The sequence below is a fragment of the Paracoccidioides lutzii genome (genome assembly GCF_000150705.2).
Source record: "Paracoccidioides lutzii Pb01 unplaced genomic scaffold supercont2.21, whole genome shotgun sequence".
NCBI lineage: Eukaryota > Fungi > Ascomycota > Eurotiomycetes > Onygenales > Ajellomycetaceae > Paracoccidioides > Paracoccidioides lutzii.
In genome coordinates, this window is record NW_015440967.1 from 422,928 (window position 1) to 443,673 (window position 20,746).

General features: G+C 44.2%; 9 protein-coding genes across 9 annotated transcripts in view; 5 read left to right on the plus strand and 4 right to left on the minus strand.

Annotated features, from left to right (window-relative positions):
- Positions 1–1,770: 1,770 nt before the first annotated feature.
- On the minus strand, positions 1,771–3,275 carry PAAG_07043 (hypothetical protein; the record flags this gene model as incomplete). Its single annotated transcript, XM_015846105.1, has 4 exons — positions 1,771–2,139; positions 2,266–2,435; positions 2,646–2,658; positions 2,730–3,275. 4 exons carry the CDS (start codon positions 3,273–3,275, stop codon positions 1,771–1,773), a joined length of 1,098 nt encoding a protein of 365 aa, XP_015700540.1.
- A 523-nt stretch (positions 3,276–3,798) lies between these two features.
- On the plus strand, positions 3,799–4,204 carry PAAG_12320 (hypothetical protein; the record flags this gene model as incomplete). Its single annotated transcript, XM_015847825.1, has 2 exons — positions 3,799–3,944; positions 4,030–4,204. 2 exons carry the CDS (start codon positions 3,799–3,801, stop codon positions 4,202–4,204), a joined length of 321 nt encoding a protein of 106 aa, XP_015702569.1.
- A 1,183-nt stretch (positions 4,205–5,387) lies between these two features.
- PAAG_07044 (NADH-ubiquinone oxidoreductase complex 1/LYR family protein) lies at positions 5,388–5,704 on the plus strand (the record flags this gene model as incomplete). The annotated part of the gene is made up of 2 exons (XM_015846106.1): positions 5,388–5,433; positions 5,511–5,704. The coding sequence occupies 2 exons, from the start codon at positions 5,388–5,390 to the stop codon at positions 5,702–5,704; spliced, it is 240 nt and encodes a 79-aa protein (XP_015700541.1).
- Positions 5,705–6,777: 1,073 nt separating this feature from the next.
- Positions 6,778–8,004, minus strand: PAAG_07045 (SAM binding motif containing protein; the record flags this gene model as incomplete). Its single annotated transcript, XM_002791088.1, has 1 exon — positions 6,778–8,004. One exon carries the CDS (start codon positions 8,002–8,004, stop codon positions 6,778–6,780), a length of 1,227 nt encoding a protein of 408 aa, XP_002791134.1.
- A 1,810-nt stretch (positions 8,005–9,814) lies between these two features.
- Positions 9,815–10,668, plus strand: PAAG_12321 (hypothetical protein; the record flags this gene model as incomplete). Its single annotated transcript, XM_015847826.1, has 3 exons — positions 9,815–9,942; positions 10,004–10,199; positions 10,480–10,668. The coding sequence occupies 3 exons, from the start codon at positions 9,815–9,817 to the stop codon at positions 10,666–10,668; spliced, it is 513 nt and encodes a 170-aa protein (XP_015702570.1).
- Positions 10,669–14,591: 3,923 nt separating this feature from the next.
- Positions 14,592–16,958, plus strand: PAAG_07047 (glucose-repressible alcohol dehydrogenase transcriptional effector; the record flags this gene model as incomplete). The annotated part of the gene is made up of 2 exons (XM_002791090.1): positions 14,592–15,666; positions 15,724–16,958. The coding sequence occupies 2 exons, from the start codon at positions 14,592–14,594 to the stop codon at positions 16,956–16,958; spliced, it is 2,310 nt and encodes a 769-aa protein (XP_002791136.1).
- A 1,409-nt stretch (positions 16,959–18,367) lies between these two features.
- PAAG_07048 (hypothetical protein) lies at positions 18,368–18,797 on the plus strand (the record flags this gene model as incomplete). Its single annotated transcript, XM_015846107.1, has 2 exons — positions 18,368–18,544; positions 18,582–18,797. 2 exons carry the CDS (start codon positions 18,368–18,370, stop codon positions 18,795–18,797), a joined length of 393 nt encoding a protein of 130 aa, XP_015700542.1.
- Positions 18,798–20,166: 1,369 nt separating this feature from the next.
- On the minus strand, positions 20,167–20,520 carry PAAG_12322 (hypothetical protein; the record flags this gene model as incomplete). Its single annotated transcript, XM_015847827.1, has 1 exon — positions 20,167–20,520. The coding sequence occupies one exon, from the start codon at positions 20,518–20,520 to the stop codon at positions 20,167–20,169; it is 354 nt and encodes a 117-aa protein (XP_015702571.1).
- A 27-nt stretch (positions 20,521–20,547) lies between these two features.
- The window catches only part of PAAG_12323 (hypothetical protein), a gene marked incomplete at both ends in the record, with an annotated part of 1,174 nt that continues 975 nt past the window's right edge, over positions 20,548–20,746 (minus strand). The window contains one exon of the mRNA XM_015847828.1: positions 20,548–20,703. Within this exon, the coding sequence (XP_015702572.1) occupies positions 20,548–20,703 (156 nt within the window). The remainder of the gene's footprint in view (positions 20,704–20,746) is intronic.

Sequence of the window (20,746 nt, forward strand, 5' to 3'; positions counted from 1 at the left end):
GCAAATGCAACCAAACCTACGGGGATAGTCAGGCCGGCAATTCCTCGTATCCTTCAACATCGGGCGGTTAACGCTTCCTGCTAAAGAAGTCCTCATAAACCTCCGGTATTGCGCAGATCATAGGACGCTGAGGCATCGCAGGGTACAATTCTTCAGCAAGTTAGTGGTGTATGGGCATTCAGAAAACGATATGGTTCTGCAAAACTGCACCGTCGAGATTCAACCCAAAATTCCCAGGTGGGAAGTTTGCTCCGTGTAGCCAAGCCGGCTCATCCAGGTTGTATCCCTGGTGGTTGTCCCGGCGGGGTAGGTTCCTTTGACTGGCAGGACCGTGCAAAGACCAACACGGCAACTCCCCGTCGTTAATCATCAACTTGCAAAGGGGAAAGGTTGAGTATATGGTCGTACGACAGACCTATATCTAAATTGACTTGGTTACGACTGAAAAATGTTGTCCAGGATTGAACGTACATATATTCACACGGTCTTTGTATTCTTCCTACATTCATTAACTATGTCTCGTCTCAACAAGATGTTCCCAAGGCAATTGGGGCTCCAATTTCACGCACTGAAAGACAACATGTGAAGAGAACTTGGACGATATAAGAATAACTACTCAATATACAATAATCTTGGTTGCACTAACGTTGAAGCGAAAGGAGTCTTCAGAGACTCCATGGGTTGGAACCGTCGGCAGCTAAAAGATCCCTGCAAGCTGCTCGGATCAGGGGTTGGATAATGCCCCCATGTTTGCCAACTTTGGTGATGGAAAAAATTACCGAAGCAAGAGAGACAATGCCTCACATAGCATTTATTCCTGCGTAATAATTTGGTTGACAATCTCTTTCTCAATATTTCCAGATGAAGACGAACAAACCTTTATTCTCATTTAGAGCTTGCCCGAAGACAGCTACATGCCAATAGATTGATCAAAATTCCCACCTTGAAAAACTAATTAATTTTCAAGGGTTTAAGGATAATCAGGACAGCAATGACGACATTTCCAAGTGCTGTATTTTCTCCCCTACCTGGTATGGGACCTGGATATCGTGTTCAGCGACGATTGAGATATGAGTCCTGAAGAAAAAGTCTTGAACGGCAAAGCGGAAATCAGATGCGTCGGGCAGCGGGAAAGAGTGACCGTATTCTACCGTACCATACCATCCTGTATGAGACACACTTTGTTGTCTATAGGGCTTCACTAGGAATACCAAACCATTCCTGTCCTAATTCCCTAGAACCTTGGAAGTCCATCCATAGGACCACAGCTTCTCAGGCAGAAGACGGCTGAAGGCGGGCTTCTTCGAGTGGGACAATTCCTATTATATCTCGGCTTGAAATTGATAGATTCGGAGACAATGAAACCTGGAATGGTGTTTTTTTTTTTTTTTTTTTTTTTTTTGTGTGTTGGCTTTTGTCTTCGGTTTTCATGCTCGTTTTCCTTTATCTCTTCCCCGAAGAAAAATTTACATCTGGGAACGAAACAGTGACATGAAAAATCTGAACTGAGACAAATCTCGGACAACAATTTGAATACTTACTTGCATATTACAAACTTTATTGTGTATGAAGTTATGTACGTGCCACACATACAAATTCAATTTCTCGTCTCCACCCGATATCACTTCCTAAGTCATGTAATGCGATGATTGATTAAGGCAAAATTGGATTCTTGAACGATGAACTCAAAAAGTTTGAATCTGGCTGTTTAGTTGTACGGGCTGCCTATATAATCATTCCTGAACTGATGCAAGCCAAGCATTTGCACCCTCACCCTGATGATCCCATATCTTCAACAGCATCTGGCCGATCCCAACTAGATTTTTCCAGATCTTCCACCCTCTCCTCAATCTCTTTGACCCTCGAGCCCCATACTCGCCGAGATTCTTCCTGCAACTCCCACATTTCCCGGAACTGGTCCATCATGAACGATGGGAGCATATTCACTTTACGACCCTGACGGTAGTCATATGTGACAATATCCTCATGGCACCGAGCAGCAGGTCGCTGATGCGCCTCGGAAAGGATCAATACATCAAGCTGGAACGAGGAATATGATGAGGATGCCGGGCTGGAAAGTGCTGGGGGAGTATGTGACAGTTTGTGGTATACACTAATTTTATCTGGAAAGGTCATTGGCTGCATTTAAATTCTCGTCAGCTCATCAGTCAACGAAGTGTGCCGTTTGTAGTATTAGCGACAGGTTGTCAATTCATAAACAGCAGCCATATTAATATATTATGTGAGCGAGACCACTGAACTCACAAATTTATAGTCTATCTTGATACTTTTCAATATCAACCCGATGCCCGTCGAACCCAGGAGGTCAGACCATGCCTTTTTGTTCGCGGGGTCAACATGGATTCCGATATTTTTCATCCAATTGACTCGTGCGGTCTCCGCATATCTCACGTACGATACGTTATTTACATGTCCTGAAATCAATGAGCCAGGATTAGGCATTCGTCATCTGGGCCATGTAAAGGGCCTGAAAGTTGCGGCTTAGAAGGGGGTGTCGGAACTCTACCCTTATAGTTTACTTGTTTTAGCATAGATTACTTCCAATTAGACTTAGAATAAAAGGAAGGGCTGCACAGAAGTGGTGCGTTGTTGGGAAAGGAACAAGAATATTAAAAATGGGCTACTTACCATAACATCCTATCATTTCGGCGAAGGACAAGCAGATCAGTTATCAAGCACAATGAAGGGCAAGGATGCGCATTGAATACCATTTCTCCCCACGCAACATTGTGGCGAAAGAGACCCTCCCTCCCTTTACCTGTGAGGAACCCTTCGCTCCCCGCAGTCAACTCTCGCCAGTCCCGTGCAAGTTCGCGGAGTATTTCTCCCGCCTCATCAACCTGATGTGACTTCATTCCGAATGTAAAGCATTGCCCTAGTCTCCCTTTAATCGTCGAGAGCCATCTCGAATTAAATTCATGGGGGACCGGCGTAGTTTGCGTGTGATAGGAAGAAGGATGTTCTACATGTCGGCCACTGGTCGCGACGCTGCGGTTGATAGAGCGGCAATTAGATGGGATTCGTCCCGAAACATGGGGGTTGGAAAGCAACTGTTGCCGCCAAAGCACACGAGAAGTCATCATTATTCCGTCGGAATAGGCTTTGCTCCCAACCCACGAAACGTTGTTTGAACCTACCTTCTTCTCCAGACTCTTGTCTTCTTTAGCTTTCATTCTCAGTCTTGAGGTTGCTGCAGCCACTCGGAGGTCGGCCTCGGGCCGTTGCCGGCATATGAGATCCCACGTGATCGGCATTGACGCAGCGAGCCGAGAGTATTTCGGCTTGCATTTCGGGAAGTCAACATCTGAATTGAATTTGTCTTGATATGGTTCTACATTCGCAAAAACATGACTATCCCATTGCATTTATAGAGCTTTATAACCCCGTATTATTAAGTGAAGGTTTCACGATTGGTAAGACAGTCCTTACACAGTAATCAAAGAGCCGACAGTGGCTGTTAGCGATAACAACCTTTTAATACTCTTGTTATCTTTCTCTCAAAAAGTTACTCTGAGAATAATAAAATTTAAAGTACTATTAGCGTGAAGAGAGAATCCAAGGTGAGTCTACTACATTTCTTTATCATGATTCCACTTGACCCCTGTTGGTAGCTCACTCAGTAAAACCAGATGAAAGTAAGAGCGAGACTATGGGCGACTCCAATCCCCCTTCACAGGACAGCACAGCACCACTGATCTGATGCCAGGTCCATGGTCGCGGTTGCGGTTTCAGCCATCACTCATTTTTATCCAGAAGACTCAGTAGTCTTCAGAGGGGATGAAGGCAAACATCACTCATTTTCCTGGACCTGCCAACGGAAGACCCGGAGGAAATCAGTGCGTCAAACTTTATGAAAAGCCACGACCGTCGTTCCCCCCGGTACCCACAAGCAGCTTGCCAATGAAAACTGGGTTGAATCTGATGTACACAGCACGAGCGGGCCATCAAGCAACTTGAATAAAAATTATACTGTGAGAAGTAGCAACAACGAAGAATTTGATAAGCCAGCGAACCAGTGCAAACTCTCCTCACGGTCAACCGCTATCTCCTCGCGTCAACCTCACTCCCATTCTCTCAGGTTCCGCACGCCGTTGAGGATCATCGAGAGGTAAAGAGGGAGCCTCGCAGGGTGAAATCAATGTCCGCCACAGTGAGCTCCGTCAGCCGCACATGGCGCAGCTAGGATTATTGGGAGAATGATCCAAAGAAACTCTTAATCACAGATAGGGAGCATAGATTGGATTTGTAGGAAGAAAATATATAATAGCCCTCAGCGACACGGTTGAGTAAATAAAAATCAGAAGCCAAGATATACCAAGGGCGCTCTCCATGCTACGAAGCTTCTGGTAGTGAGTCTAACTAAATCGCCTCCCCTTTCTGCTGAATTGGAAGACAAATTGAAAAGAACTCTCCGTATTGTGGCTCTTTCAAAATCGACTATCGTCGGGAGTTTACAAAACTATATTTCGAGGCTCCACGTCGCCTTGTAGCACTCCTTTTGAGTAAATGGCTTGCAGAGCACGGGATACCATGGAAGAGACATCTGCTATGTGGCTCGATGCCCAGCTTTCCATATCGGTTCTCCCACCCAACTTAAAAATAACATGTTGGTGTGAATTCTTTCGTCGTAGGAATAGAAATAAAAGAAAGAAAGTAGATATAAGATAAAGAATTTCAAATATATAACTGAAACTTAATGAAAGAATAGAAAAGTACGAAGCTAAGTTTGAGCAAAAGGTTGAAAATCTTAACAGTAAATAAAATATATAATAAAGTTAAAAAGAATAGTTTTTTTACCATCATAGTTTTTAACAAATATATATTAATTTAATATTTAAAAACTATAAATAATAATAAATATAATAAAAAATATTAATATTAATATATATAGTTAAAAGATTTCAATATTTAAAAAAAATAATTGAAGATTAATAGATATTATTAATTATTATTAATTATTTTTATATCAATTTAATATTATTTAACAGTCTATTATCTTACTATTAATATAGAAATAGTTTGATGAGATGAGTAATTAAAGTCACATAGCCGTAAAAAAATTCTGTATTAGAATAGAAGTTTGAAAGTTTCAAAATTTAGTTCTGTATTTTTGTTGTTTTTTAGTTAGGTGATTTGATTAAATTCAATAAATGATTCATTTACAACCCAGTCCTTTGCAATTATTTGCCATCCATTTGAATGCTCACGTCAACTCTGCAACTTAAGAAGAAACAAACACATCCTCCATACACAAACACATACCTAATTCGAACAGGAAGCACATCACAAATCTTGACCTGATCTGTTCAACTCTTCCCAGTCTTTGAATCACTTTTCTTCATAGCTATTGATGGGGAGCTCTCATCATGACCACTCCAAGCCTTCGGCACAAAGTCATCCATATCTACAAAGGTAAGACCACAGCAAAATCATGTTGATATTGTACCTCTCTTTTCGTTAGAACTTTTGACTCCCTCCCTTAATAACAGCAGCTAACTGGAATCCGGCCTTGCCTGTAAGAATAGAGCTTCTCTTCCTCGGCCGCGAATACCCTCTCGGCTACCAATTTTTCCGCGAACGACTACACCGCGCCTTCGCGAGCCAATCTCACATCACGGATGAAGAGAAGATTATTGACGGTATACAGAGGGCGGAGTATGTGAAAAAAGGTGCGTATTTCTGAATGTTATAAATTGTACTTGACAGGTGTTCAATGTGGTTCTTGCGGGGAGCTCTGTCCTCCTCGAGGTGACGTGTATACAATTTGTTATCATAATTAATTTTTATTGACCTTTTCTTTTACGAATTTATTGAGAGCTGGGGTGTTGAACTTGCACTGGCTTCCTTTGTTTTACAAATTTTTTCGGGGTTTGCTGTTTTAATATTTGTGCAGCAAGTATAGATATTAAAAGAGTATGCTAACCGTGGACCGTGCCCCTGAGGCACTTTACGAAGTCTTAGAGATCGAGGCATTGTAAGTTCAGATTCCTCCATTTCCTTTAACATTTGGGCTTCTCCAACTCGTACCTTCGTTTCTTCATTTTGTGTTTTGAACGAAGGACGAATGTTGTCTCAATTGGCAATTCAAGTCCCGGGGAAAAAAAGCGTTTGGTACGCTATACACAGATAAAAGCTTTCATATATAAAACTTAGGGGATTGGTAAAACAAACAATATGCAGATGACAATCCCAAGAAGTCAGAAGCAATGGGGGAAGATACGTTTTAAAGAAAAGGAAAAGATGAAGATGAAAGGGCAAGAGGAGGAAGGGGAGAAAAAAGGAAGACTGATCCAGAAACACAGCAAGATTTGTGCCGCCTATAACCATCTTGTCGTTTTTCATGACTCCTTGTACACCATATTAAAAGTTATTTAATCATGCCAACATTTGTCAAAGTTGTTTTGCGGTTGCCAATTATCATGGAGACGGACGAGGAATACAAAAACCAAAAGCCAATTAAGCAGGAAAAAAGGTTAAAAGAAGAGAAGTGCTAACCGGGGTATAATGCAGATATTATCTGAGACGATATCGCGCACTCAAGAGTCGATATGACGCACCCAAAGTCCCTGTTGACTCAGAGACCAAGGTAGACGAAAAGAGAAGTTAGAAAGTGGTGGGAAGAGTTGGGAGGGAAGTGAGCATGAATTCCGTGGTGGAGTTGTCGCACACCCGGTGATAGATAATAAAGGAGCTGTAGTTACTCAAAGCAAAGGAGAGGAACGGAGTGAGGGAGGTCGAGGCCGTGGATGGATGTGACTATCGTTTTTGCCCCCACCATGCGCCGATTTCTAGACACTCGCCGCTGGCCGCGCCGCCCTTTTGCAGTAAATCTGTCGTCATTCCAGTCCACCATCGATCCCACTCATCCCTGCCCTTTCCGCTCGCTTCCATAAGCATGGGCTCCATGCTCTCGATCATTTGGACAATCGTAACCAGCGCTGTCTGGCGCAGTGCAAGCTGCTCCAGTGACAAGGACTTCCGTTGCTCCCAGTCATTAGATGGGTTCCCCTGAGCCTCCCGTTCCCATCTAACCTCTCCTAGAGGGATTGCTATCCTGCGGCTGTCGACGCTCAGGAAAGATTCTGATTCAGAGGTAAATGAAAGGCCAATTATGGCACAAGGCATGGGACTTAATTTGCGACGTTCAAAAGCTTTTTGGGTCCAGGAGTTGTAGTCCCGCAGGTATTTATTCTGAACATCTGCGAAGGGCGTGGCCGGAAATATAGTGTATGTACCGGTGGCCTCAGCCTGTTCCACGTTTCCTCCTGATAACCCAGGTGCACGTGGGGGGTTCGGGAGCAGAGTTCTGTATATAAGATCTGAATCCCAAACTTCCAGCACTCCTCCAGATTTTAAAACGCGAAGAGGTTCGCCCAATGGCAGTGTTTGCATCTCTGACCCAGACGGACAAATTCCAGCATCCTTTATGAAGACAAAATCAAAGTAGCCATCGGGAAATGGCAATTTAGGCTTCCGTAGGTCGTGTCGTTTAAAATGCCAGTTCATCCCTTGCTTCTGAAGATCTGGCGCTAGGTTGACGATGTCGAGCCCGATGAAGGAAATATTTTTATGTCCCCTTTGAGCGAAATAGTCATGACAAGCGTTTGACCACAACCCGGAGCCGCATGCCAACTCCAGCACCCGTTTAGGCGGATGGTCAACGAAATGAGGTGTGCAAAAGGGCGCGCCAAAGACCTGCATCAAAATCAAGGAGCGTAGCGACTGTCTGTGGATTTCCGCAAGGTCGCACGGGAGCGGATACGGGTTTTCTGGGTCTCGAAGGTATGTGCGTCCATTGCGTTTCTCTAGTGGGTAGGTTGCATAGTCTGTGGATGAGGAGGAGGAAGAAGAAGAAGTCGCAGGCATTACGGGTCCTTGGGCGGTAGCGTTGTTGTTGGATCGCTGGATGGCATGGTGTTTGGAATCGAAGGTGATGGACGAGTTGGGGATATAGAGGTAGGATAAATTGGCGGATCCGGCCATTGTCGGTTTAATTTTCCGGTCTAACTCTGCGTAATATTTAATAATTGTGTACGTGTTCCGTAACTATTGCCCCCACCCCGTAGTAGATAATTAACGAATAGTTGTTTAGGCAATGAAGCCTAGGATGATGCCCTGTCCGCTGCCCTCTCGGAGTTAAGCAACCTTACGCAAAACTCCACTTTGGGTAACAAGGTGTATAGTTACTCTGGTCGTCAGTTATCAGGATTCGGGTGGCGACGATCGTTGAATCACTGCAGGAAAGCCAGTGAGGGTGATCAGTCATTATGGGTATGGTCCAGTGGCGAGGAGGCGGGTTTTGAGGGGAAACGAGTCAGAGAAGGGGGCAAAGAGGGGAGGGAGAAAAAACAAGGTAGAGAAGAAGAAACGGAGTAAGAGGGGGAGGGACAACGCTTAGTTTTTAAAAGGATAACTTCTCCAGACTATCCAAGACTCTGAGCGACTCGGACTATTTGCTCCGAGAGGTAAATCTAGATAACAACAGCTAAATAATAGCTGAAACTTGAAGCCACAAATGCGTGCGATCGCGGGGCGGATTCTGCGGCTCTGGGGCCTTTTTGGGGGAGGGATTCGTCTTTAACTAGGCATTTCGACGGAATGCTACCTTTCTTAGTTCAACAAGCCACTCGACACTCCGCCTAATTCTGGGCAAACTGGTGCAGCCATCTCTCGAGGTTCTCCTGAAACGGTGTATCTAGTCAGGCTTATCCCTCTCATCGGGTCAATGGCGAGAAGAATATCTCGGCGTAACATTCTTGCCGTGCTTAAGGTTGCGTTTCCTACCTAGCACCCCCAGGCCCGTTCGTATCCATTGTATGTGGGGAAGAGGATAGGAATCGGCGGGTCATCTCCTATCAGTATTGACAAACCAATTTTGAGGCAAATTTCAATCTCCTTGTTGCTTGTCTTGAGGAGACAGACCATAAGCAAACTCTCAATGCGGATGATATTGGTGCCTTTATGCTACAAGAGTCCCAATCCTCAGACCGCTACCCATCGGCGACGCAGAAATCACGCATTATTGCACTCGTGGAACCATCAAAACGAAGAGCCATCTCAAAAACGCTTCCCATGCACAGTCCATTGCGATTTCATTTTTGGCTTCCCTGATTGGCAATCCGGGCGCGCGCTTTTTCTTTCCCCTGTCCTGTGATCTGGGGTAAATTAGCCCCAGGATGCTTTCTGGTTCCCGTCCCCAGAATACAAGCCAAGGGTCTCACTTAGAAAGGGGGGGTTAATAAGGGAAATTATCGGCCAAAAACCGACTGATATTGCTAACTAGGATTACCTGGCCAACAGGACATCAGAGCAGGCCTAACAGTTAGCCAGGGTTACATAGACCCCAGGCAGGGAGTTTCTTGGGCCTTGATTATTATTATCCGAGGGGTTTTGCACGGGCTGGTTCTGACTTCCATGCTCAATCAGATGCGAATATCTGCATCTGCTACCTCCATTTGCCGTCCAGGATGAAAAGAAACGGAGGACATCTGATATTTTACCTCAATCTATGCGGAATATGGCACTGGTTTTTTCCCAGACAGAGGAAGCGAGTCGACTGCGGTTGTGTTCTCTTTTCTTTTCAAAGCTTATCAAAACTAGAATATGGACAGATGGTTGGCACATATGAACATTTATGGAAGGCTGCCGCCTCCTTGCCCTCTCTACCCGATGTTGGTTCATTACAGCGTTGATTCGTCTGCTACATGGGTGGCCATGCAATCACCACACCTTGACACGGCGACGACCATTTTTCGAGTTGAGATTTTTTAATCCATGTCTGGTGTCGGTTCGTATGTCTACTTTCCAGCAAAGTTCCACTTCGTTCTTGTACACTGAGCCCGCCCTAAATCCGCGCTTAGTTTGTGAGGGCTCACTAGAGGGACCTCATATCCCGATTTACCGATCCGCAAATGGATGCCAGTTCGCCTTTAGGCAGTTGAAAGGAACGCTGGAAGGCCCGTGCCATCAACTTGCTCCATAGGGAAGGATCCGCAAAGAAGGGGACGGGGGTGAATAGACTTGGGTACAGCCATTCCCCATGTGAGGGCAAGCAGGCTGAAGAGGGCTTCCAATACAACGTTGCCGTAGTGGGCTGTCGTCATTCTACAAGCCATCACCATGCTTCCTCGCCAGCTAAGAACCGTAAATTCCAAGTTACCTCAACTGAGTCCCTAAAGGTGCTACCCGAGCATTTGAACACTCTGGTTGTCTCATCATCTCAAAAGGGATTTTTAGCCAGAAAACCTCTAGGACGAGGCTTACACCCGTCTCCGAGACATAAAACACGTTGACCAATTCAGACCAGCTGTTTAATACTCTAGCTGCCAGCTGGCGGAAGTGTTACAATGCCCCAGACTGAATGCACGTCCTTTCTATATACATATATATACGCTATAAAAGCAGAGAGAATATGCAGAAAAATATTTCTCTGAGCCATTGGACCGTCTTATTTTTCAGCCTATGTTGACGCTTGACAGAATGTTACGTCGGCGCCTCTATCGGCGCCTCTATCCTTCTTTCGTGTTGGTGTTTGTCATCGACGCTCTGGATGAGTATGATAGCGATGAAGACATTAAGGGGATCCTTCCCCAATTCATCCAGCTGAAAGATCTCAGGATTATCCAAACTACTGGTGTTTATGCCTAGCAGGCCGGAACACCTCTTTAGGTGTGGATTTAACAGGATATCTGATGCTTTCACCACGACGAGGAACTTTATAAGATTGAACACGAACATGCGGACGGAAATACTCTTTTTGGTGGCCGGAAGAGCGAAGATGAACCTATCCAAATTCTTTATCTTTCGTTTCCTGATTTTCTACTCAACCGAGAAAGATGTCCAGCCGCATTCTTGGTTGATGGCAAGGAAGGCCATACCGAGCTCACGGAGAGATGTCTTGAATGGTTGTGAAGCACGTTACCACAGGGATATACATTTGTGACTAAAACTTCGTAGTTAACGTAAGTGACCACCTTCTGGAACACTTGTTCCATTCCAACCACCTAAAACCATCAAATCATTCAATATGCCTAACCAAATCAAAAGATCAAGCTTCCAATCAAGAGGGAAGGCTTCTTTTAGTCATTAGAGTTTATGAAACTTAGCAATTTTCAAGCATGTGAGTCGTTGCCAAGGTGTATGATATTGCTCTTCAAACCTATTTTATTGACTACAAAGCGCGAACTATACATGTGAATTCACAACAAGGCAATTAAAAGCTGATCTCCATAGAAGAACAATAAATCAAATCCAACGTGATTAAAATAGATATTTAACAAGTATATAAAGTTTAAATAGTTGAAAAATATTAGTTTCTTATTCTAGATAATTATAAAAGTTTTATCAATCAAATTTCATATTATATGAACTATTATATTTCTTTATATATTACAATATATGTTTTTATTATTTGTAATTATAGATATATTTAAAATAAAAGATATAAAAAATATATTAAAATATATAAAGAATTTTATATTAATTATATAAATAAAAATAAGTTTTTAAGTTCATATGTTATAGCTAGAAAGAAGTTATAAAAATTATACCTATTAGAAATAAATTCAGAGTCAACAACAGTCTTAGTATCATATAATTTAAATTTTTTTTGTAAATATTTTTATTTTAACTATGTACACTAATCTCTTCAACATATTTTATAAATCTTAAATCTTTAAAACTTTAAAGACTTTCTGTCATATGACTTAATTAGAACATCAGTTTAAAAAGATCAAGCTGTAAATTAAGCATTGTTCGCAGCGCCTCTTTAGTTCAATCAATAGTTCAAGGGGTGCCAGCTAGTCATGCATGCATAGTCCTGTTATTTTCACATAGGAGAGGCTCTCTAAGCTGCAAATGAGAAGCAAAACACAAGTGAAATAAGGACACGTCTATATAGCTCATAAGGGTATTATCTGACAGCAGACGAAGGATTAGCTAGGGCGCAAGCTGCTCTACCGGTTGTGAAGAGAATAGTAGAGAATTCAAATCAATCTACTGAAAAGTAAGTATCAGCACACTGCAGAAAATGTGGCAAGACAGGACAGAGAGACCCTGCATGCCCATAGGATGAATGAGTAATGTGTATTTTTTCCATGAAATTCCATATAATTGTTACTTATTTGAATTTTTTTAAAAGTATAGGTTGGTGGTAGGCGATCGCTTAGGTTAGACGGTTGAATTCCCAGCCACATTCAATATACAAGTCATTATTGGATGAGAGACATCTACTGGAGAGGGAGCTGGAACCCCGACATCGGCGATAAAAGCCCGTGAAATTCTCAAGATCCCATGCACGGCCTTCATTCTTACCAAAATATCCAAGAGTGTTCAGTCAGTAGTTAGAACATTCAGATCAGAAAATAGCAACATTAGAGTAATTGGCTTCCTCATAACAGATTGAAATCTTAGAGACGAATGATAGTTTCCCACCCCGTGTGAGGCTAGATCCCGCCATTTTAATACTTCCTGCTGCCTGGTCACTGTCCCAGCTACAGGACTTGTGACCTAGAAAGCAAAACCCATCATCTAGGTCTCTCCCGAACATCTACCGATTGCCTTCGATGTTCAATATAACAATCCTTCCAGCGGACCACGGCTTGGGTAAGGGTTCCTTGTATCACTTTGACGTGGGAGCCCTTGAACAAGTATTCGGAGAGTATTCAACCTGTTCCACGTCCTACCCTTGCTCAGTTGCAGAAAATGGTGTTGAAAGCGTTTCAAGGAGTGCTTGACAAAATATAGCTTTACCATTCCATGCCCTTTGAAATTTCAAAAGATGAGACATGGAAATTTTGTTTCAAGTGTATGTTCAGACAAATTGTACGGGGAGAAGAGAAGTGGGCTGTGTAGATGAAACATCCGCTGGTTCGCTTGGGCTAGAAGATCAATATCTAGGTGCGGAGGAAAGGAGTTGTGAATGACGAGTACTATCTGTTGCCAGAATATATATCAGTGATTGCCAGAGTCGAGACACTACATTTAGGTGACCGTTGGACTGTTTTGCCTGGCGAAATCAGCGGTGACGTAACACTGTGATTGTTTATAAAAGGCTTCTTGCAAGAAAGGGCGGGTTTTTCACGAACTTGCCAGTATGGGTCGCGAGAAACCTAGAAGTCCAGGGACTCAGTGACAATGCCGGGTTTGCATCTTGAAAATAACTAATGACTACTGATAGCCGTAATCGAGAGCTTCTCAAAGTTTCTCAACCATCGTGAGCTTCATGTGGCAGGTTGAGCCCGTAGATATTTTAACTAAGTTAATGATTTGGCTACATAGTGCTATCCGATATGATATTGGACGGTGACTGTGCGTAGATCGTGCAGAGATCAGAAATAAAACGTCACCCTCACGACTCAAAATCACAAACACATAGTAATAATCATATGCATACTTTGCATGGTTCTCCAAGCGAGTGGCTGAAACAATCCTGCCAGGAACCAGGAGTTACGATTAGGTATAGGTCCCCGACTTGATTCAGGTAAGATGGTTTGTAAAAAAATTGACAGCCGTTGAACAACGCTCCATACGAGCATGCGGGGTTGCGTAGACTGTAATAATAAAGATTGTGAGAATTTCCTATCTACCCTGTGGCAATCTCCATCTCTTTTAAAACGCAGACAAGAAGCAGAGACCCTGGCAGCCAGAGTGTCCGCATCCAAATTACCAATCAAGAGCAGTTGAAGTGGCAATCCGAGAAGAGACGGAGGCCCACATGGCGGAAAACCTGGAAGAAACAAAGCTTCGACAGTGACTCTATGATGACATTATTATTCTCATGTGGTCATAATTTGCAGTCCCTGAGAACAGAAAGAAGCAGATTTGTTGATTCGTGGTATAAACGTTGGCTGGTGTAGAGTTTGTATTAAACGGTATTCAAAACAAAAAAAAAGGTCAGGTTGCGGCAGGCAGAAAATCATGTGATCGATTGTCACTTGATGCACTGATAGCTTAGTCAGAAACTTCATTAGTTAGTTAGTTAACTATTTAGTTAACCAACTATCCTAACTATAACTAGTTACGTTAGTTAGTTAACAGTTAACTGGTTAGTCATGTGATACAATTGCATCTTCTCCCGCCTTTGATGCAAAACTGCTTCGCATTACGCACCCAGACAGACCACAAATCCTGAGCGCAATCATTATCCAACCTCTACTCTTGCAAAGGAACATTCCTGCTCAAGCTTCCCAGCGGTTTTAATATTTGTGATTTCCTGACTGTGAGAGCTTGATATCAGCCCCGCCCCACCCCCACCGCAACTCAATCGCGTTGGCTCATCGCCTTCACAGTTTCCCACAGTCTTTATTGCCAAGCCAACGTGGATACACGCCACTCGACGTGAACCTTGACACTGCTGAGTGCACTGTTGTCGAGGTACTTGGGATCAAGTTAGGGTTTTCGAACCGTTGACACTTCTGGTGGTTCCGCCTTAGGACCCCATGTTGAAGAAACGGAGGGAACGAGTCCGACCTTTCACACCTCCGAACCCGCTGCCTGTCCTCTATCTTCCGTCGCCGCGAGATAATCCCCTTCCTCTCGAATTACACCTACTGTCTCGTCTACCACGTTAAATGGCAGATGGTACCTACCGGTTCCAGCAGCCTGGGGTCGGGCAGTTCTACTTTCAGCAACAAACACAGCAGCACAACCATCCCAACACCCATCAGAGACAACTCGTTCGACACGGAACCGGATCTCCCACTGGGAGACTGAAATTCAATACCGACACCCCTTCTCCATCCCGTTCTCCTCCGCTCAACCAGTCACCCGGTCATAACCCATATACCATGTATTCACAGGGCCAGCATGTCATGATGAATGGCGGACAGGCCCACCAGAGGTTTGGGATACCTATGCAGAAGTTCCAACACCAGAGTCACCATCCACATCATACGCAACAACATCCCCACCCCCAACACCCCCACTCCCAAACAACCCACTCTTCTATCGGCCATCAACATAACTTCTCATCCGGCGCACTGTCAAGTACTGCTCCTCATTTTACCCCAACCCACATTCCCAACGGTACAACAGCAAACGTAGATGAGGAAATTGAGGAGCCCATGAACGAGCACTGGCAGCAGCAGCTACAGCTTGCCGCAGAGTCGAGGCAGGCGAACTCTCCTCACTATTACGCTCGGTCCGTCGCTCAACAGACGAAGGGCATCCAAATCACATCCAGCCAAACAGAGAATAACGAAAATGGCACGGAAGAACGGAATCGCTCCAAAGCAACCAAAGAGGTTGCAAGAAGGCAGGACTGGATGGCCCTGGATTTCGGTGGGCAAGGCCTTCGATCAATCTCAGCCGGTCTTTTCCATTACACCTTTTTGGAAAAGCTGTATCTCAATCACAATAAATTGAAGACCCTCCCTCCAACTATCGGGCAGCTGAAAAGTCTTACCCATTTGGACGTTTCTGGAAATGAGCTAACTGAACTTCCTGGAGAGATTGGTATGCTCATTAACCTAAAGAAACTGCTGCTATTTGACAATAACCTCCATTCTCTTCCGTTCGAAATGGGATATCTGTATCAACTCCAAACTCTTGGTATAGAAGGAAACCCTCTGAATGAAGTGTTCAAGTCACGAATTATGCAAGAAGGGACAAAAGCGCTCATCACATACCTTAAAGAAGAAATGCCGAGTAAGTAGCTTTGAAGCAGTGGAATCAAGTAGAATCATTATTACTAATTCTGTGCAGTTCATTTACCACCTTCGGAACGTGACTGGGTTGTCCTCGACGATTCGAGTAGAAATTTAGCCAAGGGTCAAAACGAGAAGTTCACTGCCCTCTCCTATAATACGCTCTGTGATCGATCGGCAACCCATCAGCAACATGGCTATGCACCTTCTCGAGCGTTGGCGTGGGAATACCGCAGAGACCTCCTTCTAAATGAAATTAAAGGGTATAACGCCGATATCGTGTGTTTACAAGAAATTGATCAAGGCAGCTACCATGGCTTCTTTAGAGAACAACTTGCATACAATGATTACAAGGGAGTTTACTGGCCGAAAGGCAGAGCGCAAGGCATGCCGGAGGAGGAGGCTAAAGTGGTTGATGGCTGTGCGACATTCTTCAAGGGCAGCAAATACATCCTTCTCGAGAAGAATATGATCCATTTTGGTCAAACTGCAGTCCGGAGACCCGATGCTAAAGGCCAAGACGACATATACAATCGATTATGGCAAAAGGATAACATTGCAGTCGTCACATATCTGGAGAATCGACTCTCTGGTGAGCGGCTGATCGTAGTGAATGTTCATTTATATTGGGACCCGGCGTATAAGGACGTTAAGCTCATCCAAGCTGCAATTTTGATGGAAGAAGTAACACAGCTTGCCGAGAAGTATGCTAAGATTCCTGCTTGCATCGATAAAACTGCCTTCCGATTCTCTGAGCCAGGCAATTCGACAGATGGGGATGGCACTGCTACTCCAGCAGAACCCGCGCCTTCGGTTGAATATAGCAGCGGCTCTCAGATCCCGCTTATTATATGCGGTGATTTCAATTCGTACCCCGGATCCGCTGTCTACGAACTTATGAACCGCGGCCACCTGATCGAAGACCACCCGGACCTTGAAAAACGTCTTTACGGAAATCTCAGTCGCCTGGGGATGTCTTATCCATTCAACCTGAAGTCTGCTTACGGTGCAATCGGAGAACTTGAATTTACTAACTATACCCCCGACTTCGCTGATGTGATTGACTATATTTGGTATACATCCAATGCGCTCCAGGTAACCGGGTTGCTTGGTGAAGTGGATAAGGAGTATCTCCAACGAGTTCCAGGATTCCCCAATTACCATTTCCCCAGCGACCACCTGGCTATAATGGCAGAGTTTTCCTTCAAGAGTAAAAAGGGTAAGGTTGTTGAGGTTGATTTCGGGTCGCAACGGGATAAGGATCGGGATCGGGATCGGGATAGAGCTTCTTGACGGACACTAGGGTTCTATTTTCACATTTATGAGACTCAAGGGCTTATACTGTGCAGTTTTTTGTTTCCCCCATTATTTCTGACGGAATATTTTCGTTTCCCTTTCTAAAGCCTATGGTTTTTATTATGTCACCCTTATTTATCCCCTCTCCTCTTGATTTCCGCCGTTGCCTTTTTATTTACGGATTTTTGCTCTTCGTTTTCGTCGTGCTGTTTATTGTGTATTCTGCTTCTCTCCTCGGATCTGTTCCTGGAAACCCTTTGATGGTGTGGCGACAATCTGTGTTTTTGCACCCCTTGTGTGCGATCATTCGTTTCCAGAAGTCCTTCATGATTGTGTCATTTAGGCAATCAGTCTGATTGAGCGGGTGTTTTAGGGTGAAAGTCGGTCGGTGGTTGAACTGGAAGTGTTGTGTCAGGCATGTGATAGTTTTGGTCTTTTTTTTTTTTTTTTTTTTTTTCCAGCAACATAGGTTCTTACATTTTTTGTTCTCTTTTATCTCTTCTGCCTGATTTCTTCTTCCCTTTTGCCTTTTTTTTTCTCCAGCTCTCCTTCTCTCCCTCTCTACGGCGAACAGGTTTGTTTTCGCAAACTGTATTCTGTGTCCCCGGCTGTTGCTTTCCGTGTTTTCTTTTTCCGTTTTTATTTCGAGATTCATGTACTTTTTCTTATCAAGAATAGGGGCTGATTTTTCTCATCTTAAACTATGGGGTTTCCCTTCTCCTTTTCCCGGAATATCCTCGTACGATATTTCTCCTTTTTTTTTTTCTCCTTTTTTTTTTTTTCATATGTGGTAGTAGTACCGGTATATGTCCAGTAGTAGTACCCTCCTCCCTCATTGTAGAAAATACAGACTCTTAAATGTCGATAGCAGACAGAACATTAAACACAGAAAGCAGGCAAACACGGCCTATGGATAGGTATCTAGGTACGCACTGTAGCTCGGCATCTGTGAGTAGTTGCTAGAACCTTGTAGCCTAATTCGGTTAACGCCTTGTTATATATACAGTACTTACTATATTCCAAGGTCGCCTTTCCACGGAGGAGACATTCCCAAGTTATTAAGGTGCAATATATATGTATGTATATATATATACATATATACAACAACCGGGTTCGATGGTTTGTTGTAACTAGCCCTTTTTAAGGTCCGCTCCTCCAACGCACCTAAATATCTGACGATTTGCACTCAGCCCTGGTAGACAAGGAACGTTTACATCCTGCTTCTCTCTGTTTATCGCCTAACTCTCATAAACCGCTTCATCGTCTACCCGACATGGCGCAATGTATGAAGGTCAGAATTCGCCCCATCCTTCATTCCGACGAGTATGTTCACATATATCGCCTTGAGGCAAATAAGGTTGCGGAACTATGTATGCCAGCCCTAGCTTGTGCAAGCGGGAGCAACAATGCGCTTCGTTTGCGATTATGCCTTGTTGCCATTCCGTAAGACATACGATGCATATGTTGACGAATCTGCAGATCGCGAAGTCATCACTATGGATTACATTCAAGGCAACATCCTGCGAGATGCTTGGGACAACCCGACCAGCGAACAACAATCATCTATTCTGGGTCAACCAGAGGTAATACATGGAAAAGCTGCATTTCCTCGGAGGGTAGCTTTATGGCCAAGCTGATAGTCCTCCTTGCTATGACCATTTGTTTTGTGTTGGCGAGGAGTCTTTTGGGCCCTATGGAACGGAGTCGGAGTTTAACGAGGGGCCTAAATATCAGAGCCATGAAGCTCGCACAAGACAACCTCTTGGGTGGACCACATCGCCAGCTTTGTACGAGTTCTGCCAACTCACAATATTGTTTTCACGTACGGTGACATAGCCTCAAGGAATATTCTCATTCATGGGGATTCAAATTGTTGCGATGTTGGATTGGGCAAATGGCAGCAGGATTCTACCCGGAATACTGGGAGTATATGTAACTTTATTAGAAAACAGCACATATTAAATCTGTTGAATCTTCATTTGCATTCTCATGTTTTGCCTTGGATTTTTCAAAAACTACTGTGTAAGATTTAATTTAAGGAAAGAGGAATTTATCAGAATTAAACTCCTTGGTATTTATGCATACAATCTAATTTATAGTTGGCCCCCTTCATCCAGTTATTCATATAATGCGAGTTAATTTGTTTATGTATAACTGAAGGCAATTCATACACTGATCTCATATGGGATCGAGGTCCGTCAACTTGAACAAAGGCACAACAGCAATCCCCTTTGCTTTTACGTTGCCATTTCGTCTTGTTGCCTACGGGACACATGTCGATTCACATATGGGGAAAATGGTTGGCAGTACATCAAGCTGGCGCCCGAAATCCCCAGCAACCCCAATCAAAAAGCTAAAAGGTAACAATGCATATAGATTTGGGGGATAGGCACGTTCAGTCACCGGTAATAGAAGCCGTGGCCAGACCGGAAATACGGAAAGTTGTTGTCATGTCGAATTTGCACTCATTCCTTACCGGCATCTTCGACTCTGTAAAGCCAAAGGACATCACCTGATACCAACGCTACATTCGTGGGGACGTAATGGGACACAGCGAGGGAGGCGCGGAATGTCTCTACTACGTTCTTAACTCGTCTGTGGAACTTCCTCCCATTCGCGCGAGTTCTGGCATATGCGCCCCTTATTGTTTCACTCCAGCACCCGTCCGTGGAACACATCACAATTTTCCTGGGCAGGCTAGAGAGGAGGAAGGATTCCCTGTGTCGTAAAATGGGGGCTCTGGACGGATTGGGAGATATGCTGGATCGAGGGTTGTGGTTAGAGAGCGAGCAGGTTGAGGAAAGTGACAAGTTGAAAAGGACCAACATGGGCAGGTCATGGCTCTGGGGACGAGGTTGATTATTACGAAGCCAGCCGTTGCTTTGTGGCGCGACTCAAGTTGGATGATTAAGACTTTTTAAAATCTTATGAGAGCGCGTATCACAAGCTTCAATGCGGAGCCAGTAGTGGTGAAAGAGGCCCTTGCGAAAGATATTGCGGAGTGGATTCTCAGATGGTGTGATGGGTTTGAGGTAGAACAGGCATCCAAGGGAGAAGTTGTAAGTTGATTATGAGGGGCTGTTCTGGAAAACGGGAAGGAATTCGTCAGTTTTGAATTTTTGTCTCGTATTTTTGCATGGCAATCTGGTGTCGTGTGATTTCCCGAGACGATTCCAAATATATCACCATGTTCTATTTATTCTACCTATGGTTTCTTTTTTCGCCATACACCCACGAAACCACCACCGGCTATTCTTCTGCCAACCTGGGGTCTGCAAACAAGCACCTGCTCTCCTTTTTTATCCCTTTGGGCGACAGGGGTGGTAGTCTCCTCTACCGCATCATCAGTGGGATCTTCGGACACCTCACGCGGAGGTTCGTTTGCCATTTCTTTCTCCTCTAAGCCGTTGATCCTTTTTCTCTTTGTGGTTATACGGATATCCCAAAGCCTTCCGTTGCTAATTCCAGTACCCAACTCGACGATCTTTTCCTGAAAGAATGGCAAATTCTGCCTTTGAATAATATTCACGCACTCCGCAAGCTGCGTTACACTCGGCATGAAAATGAGCAAAACAGCATCACCTTCTCATGGCTGGAGTGACATGGGGAATGCGCAGGTGTGCAGAGGCATGTCAAGGATGACATGTGATAGGAATGGATCCAGGAGTCCCATCTTGGCTGAACGGCGAGCTGCCTGTCCTTCACCCAGTTTCAACTCGAGAAACGTAGAAGTCGACGTTGCCTACGTAATATCCCGGCGGAATCCGCGGACGATATTCTCAGCG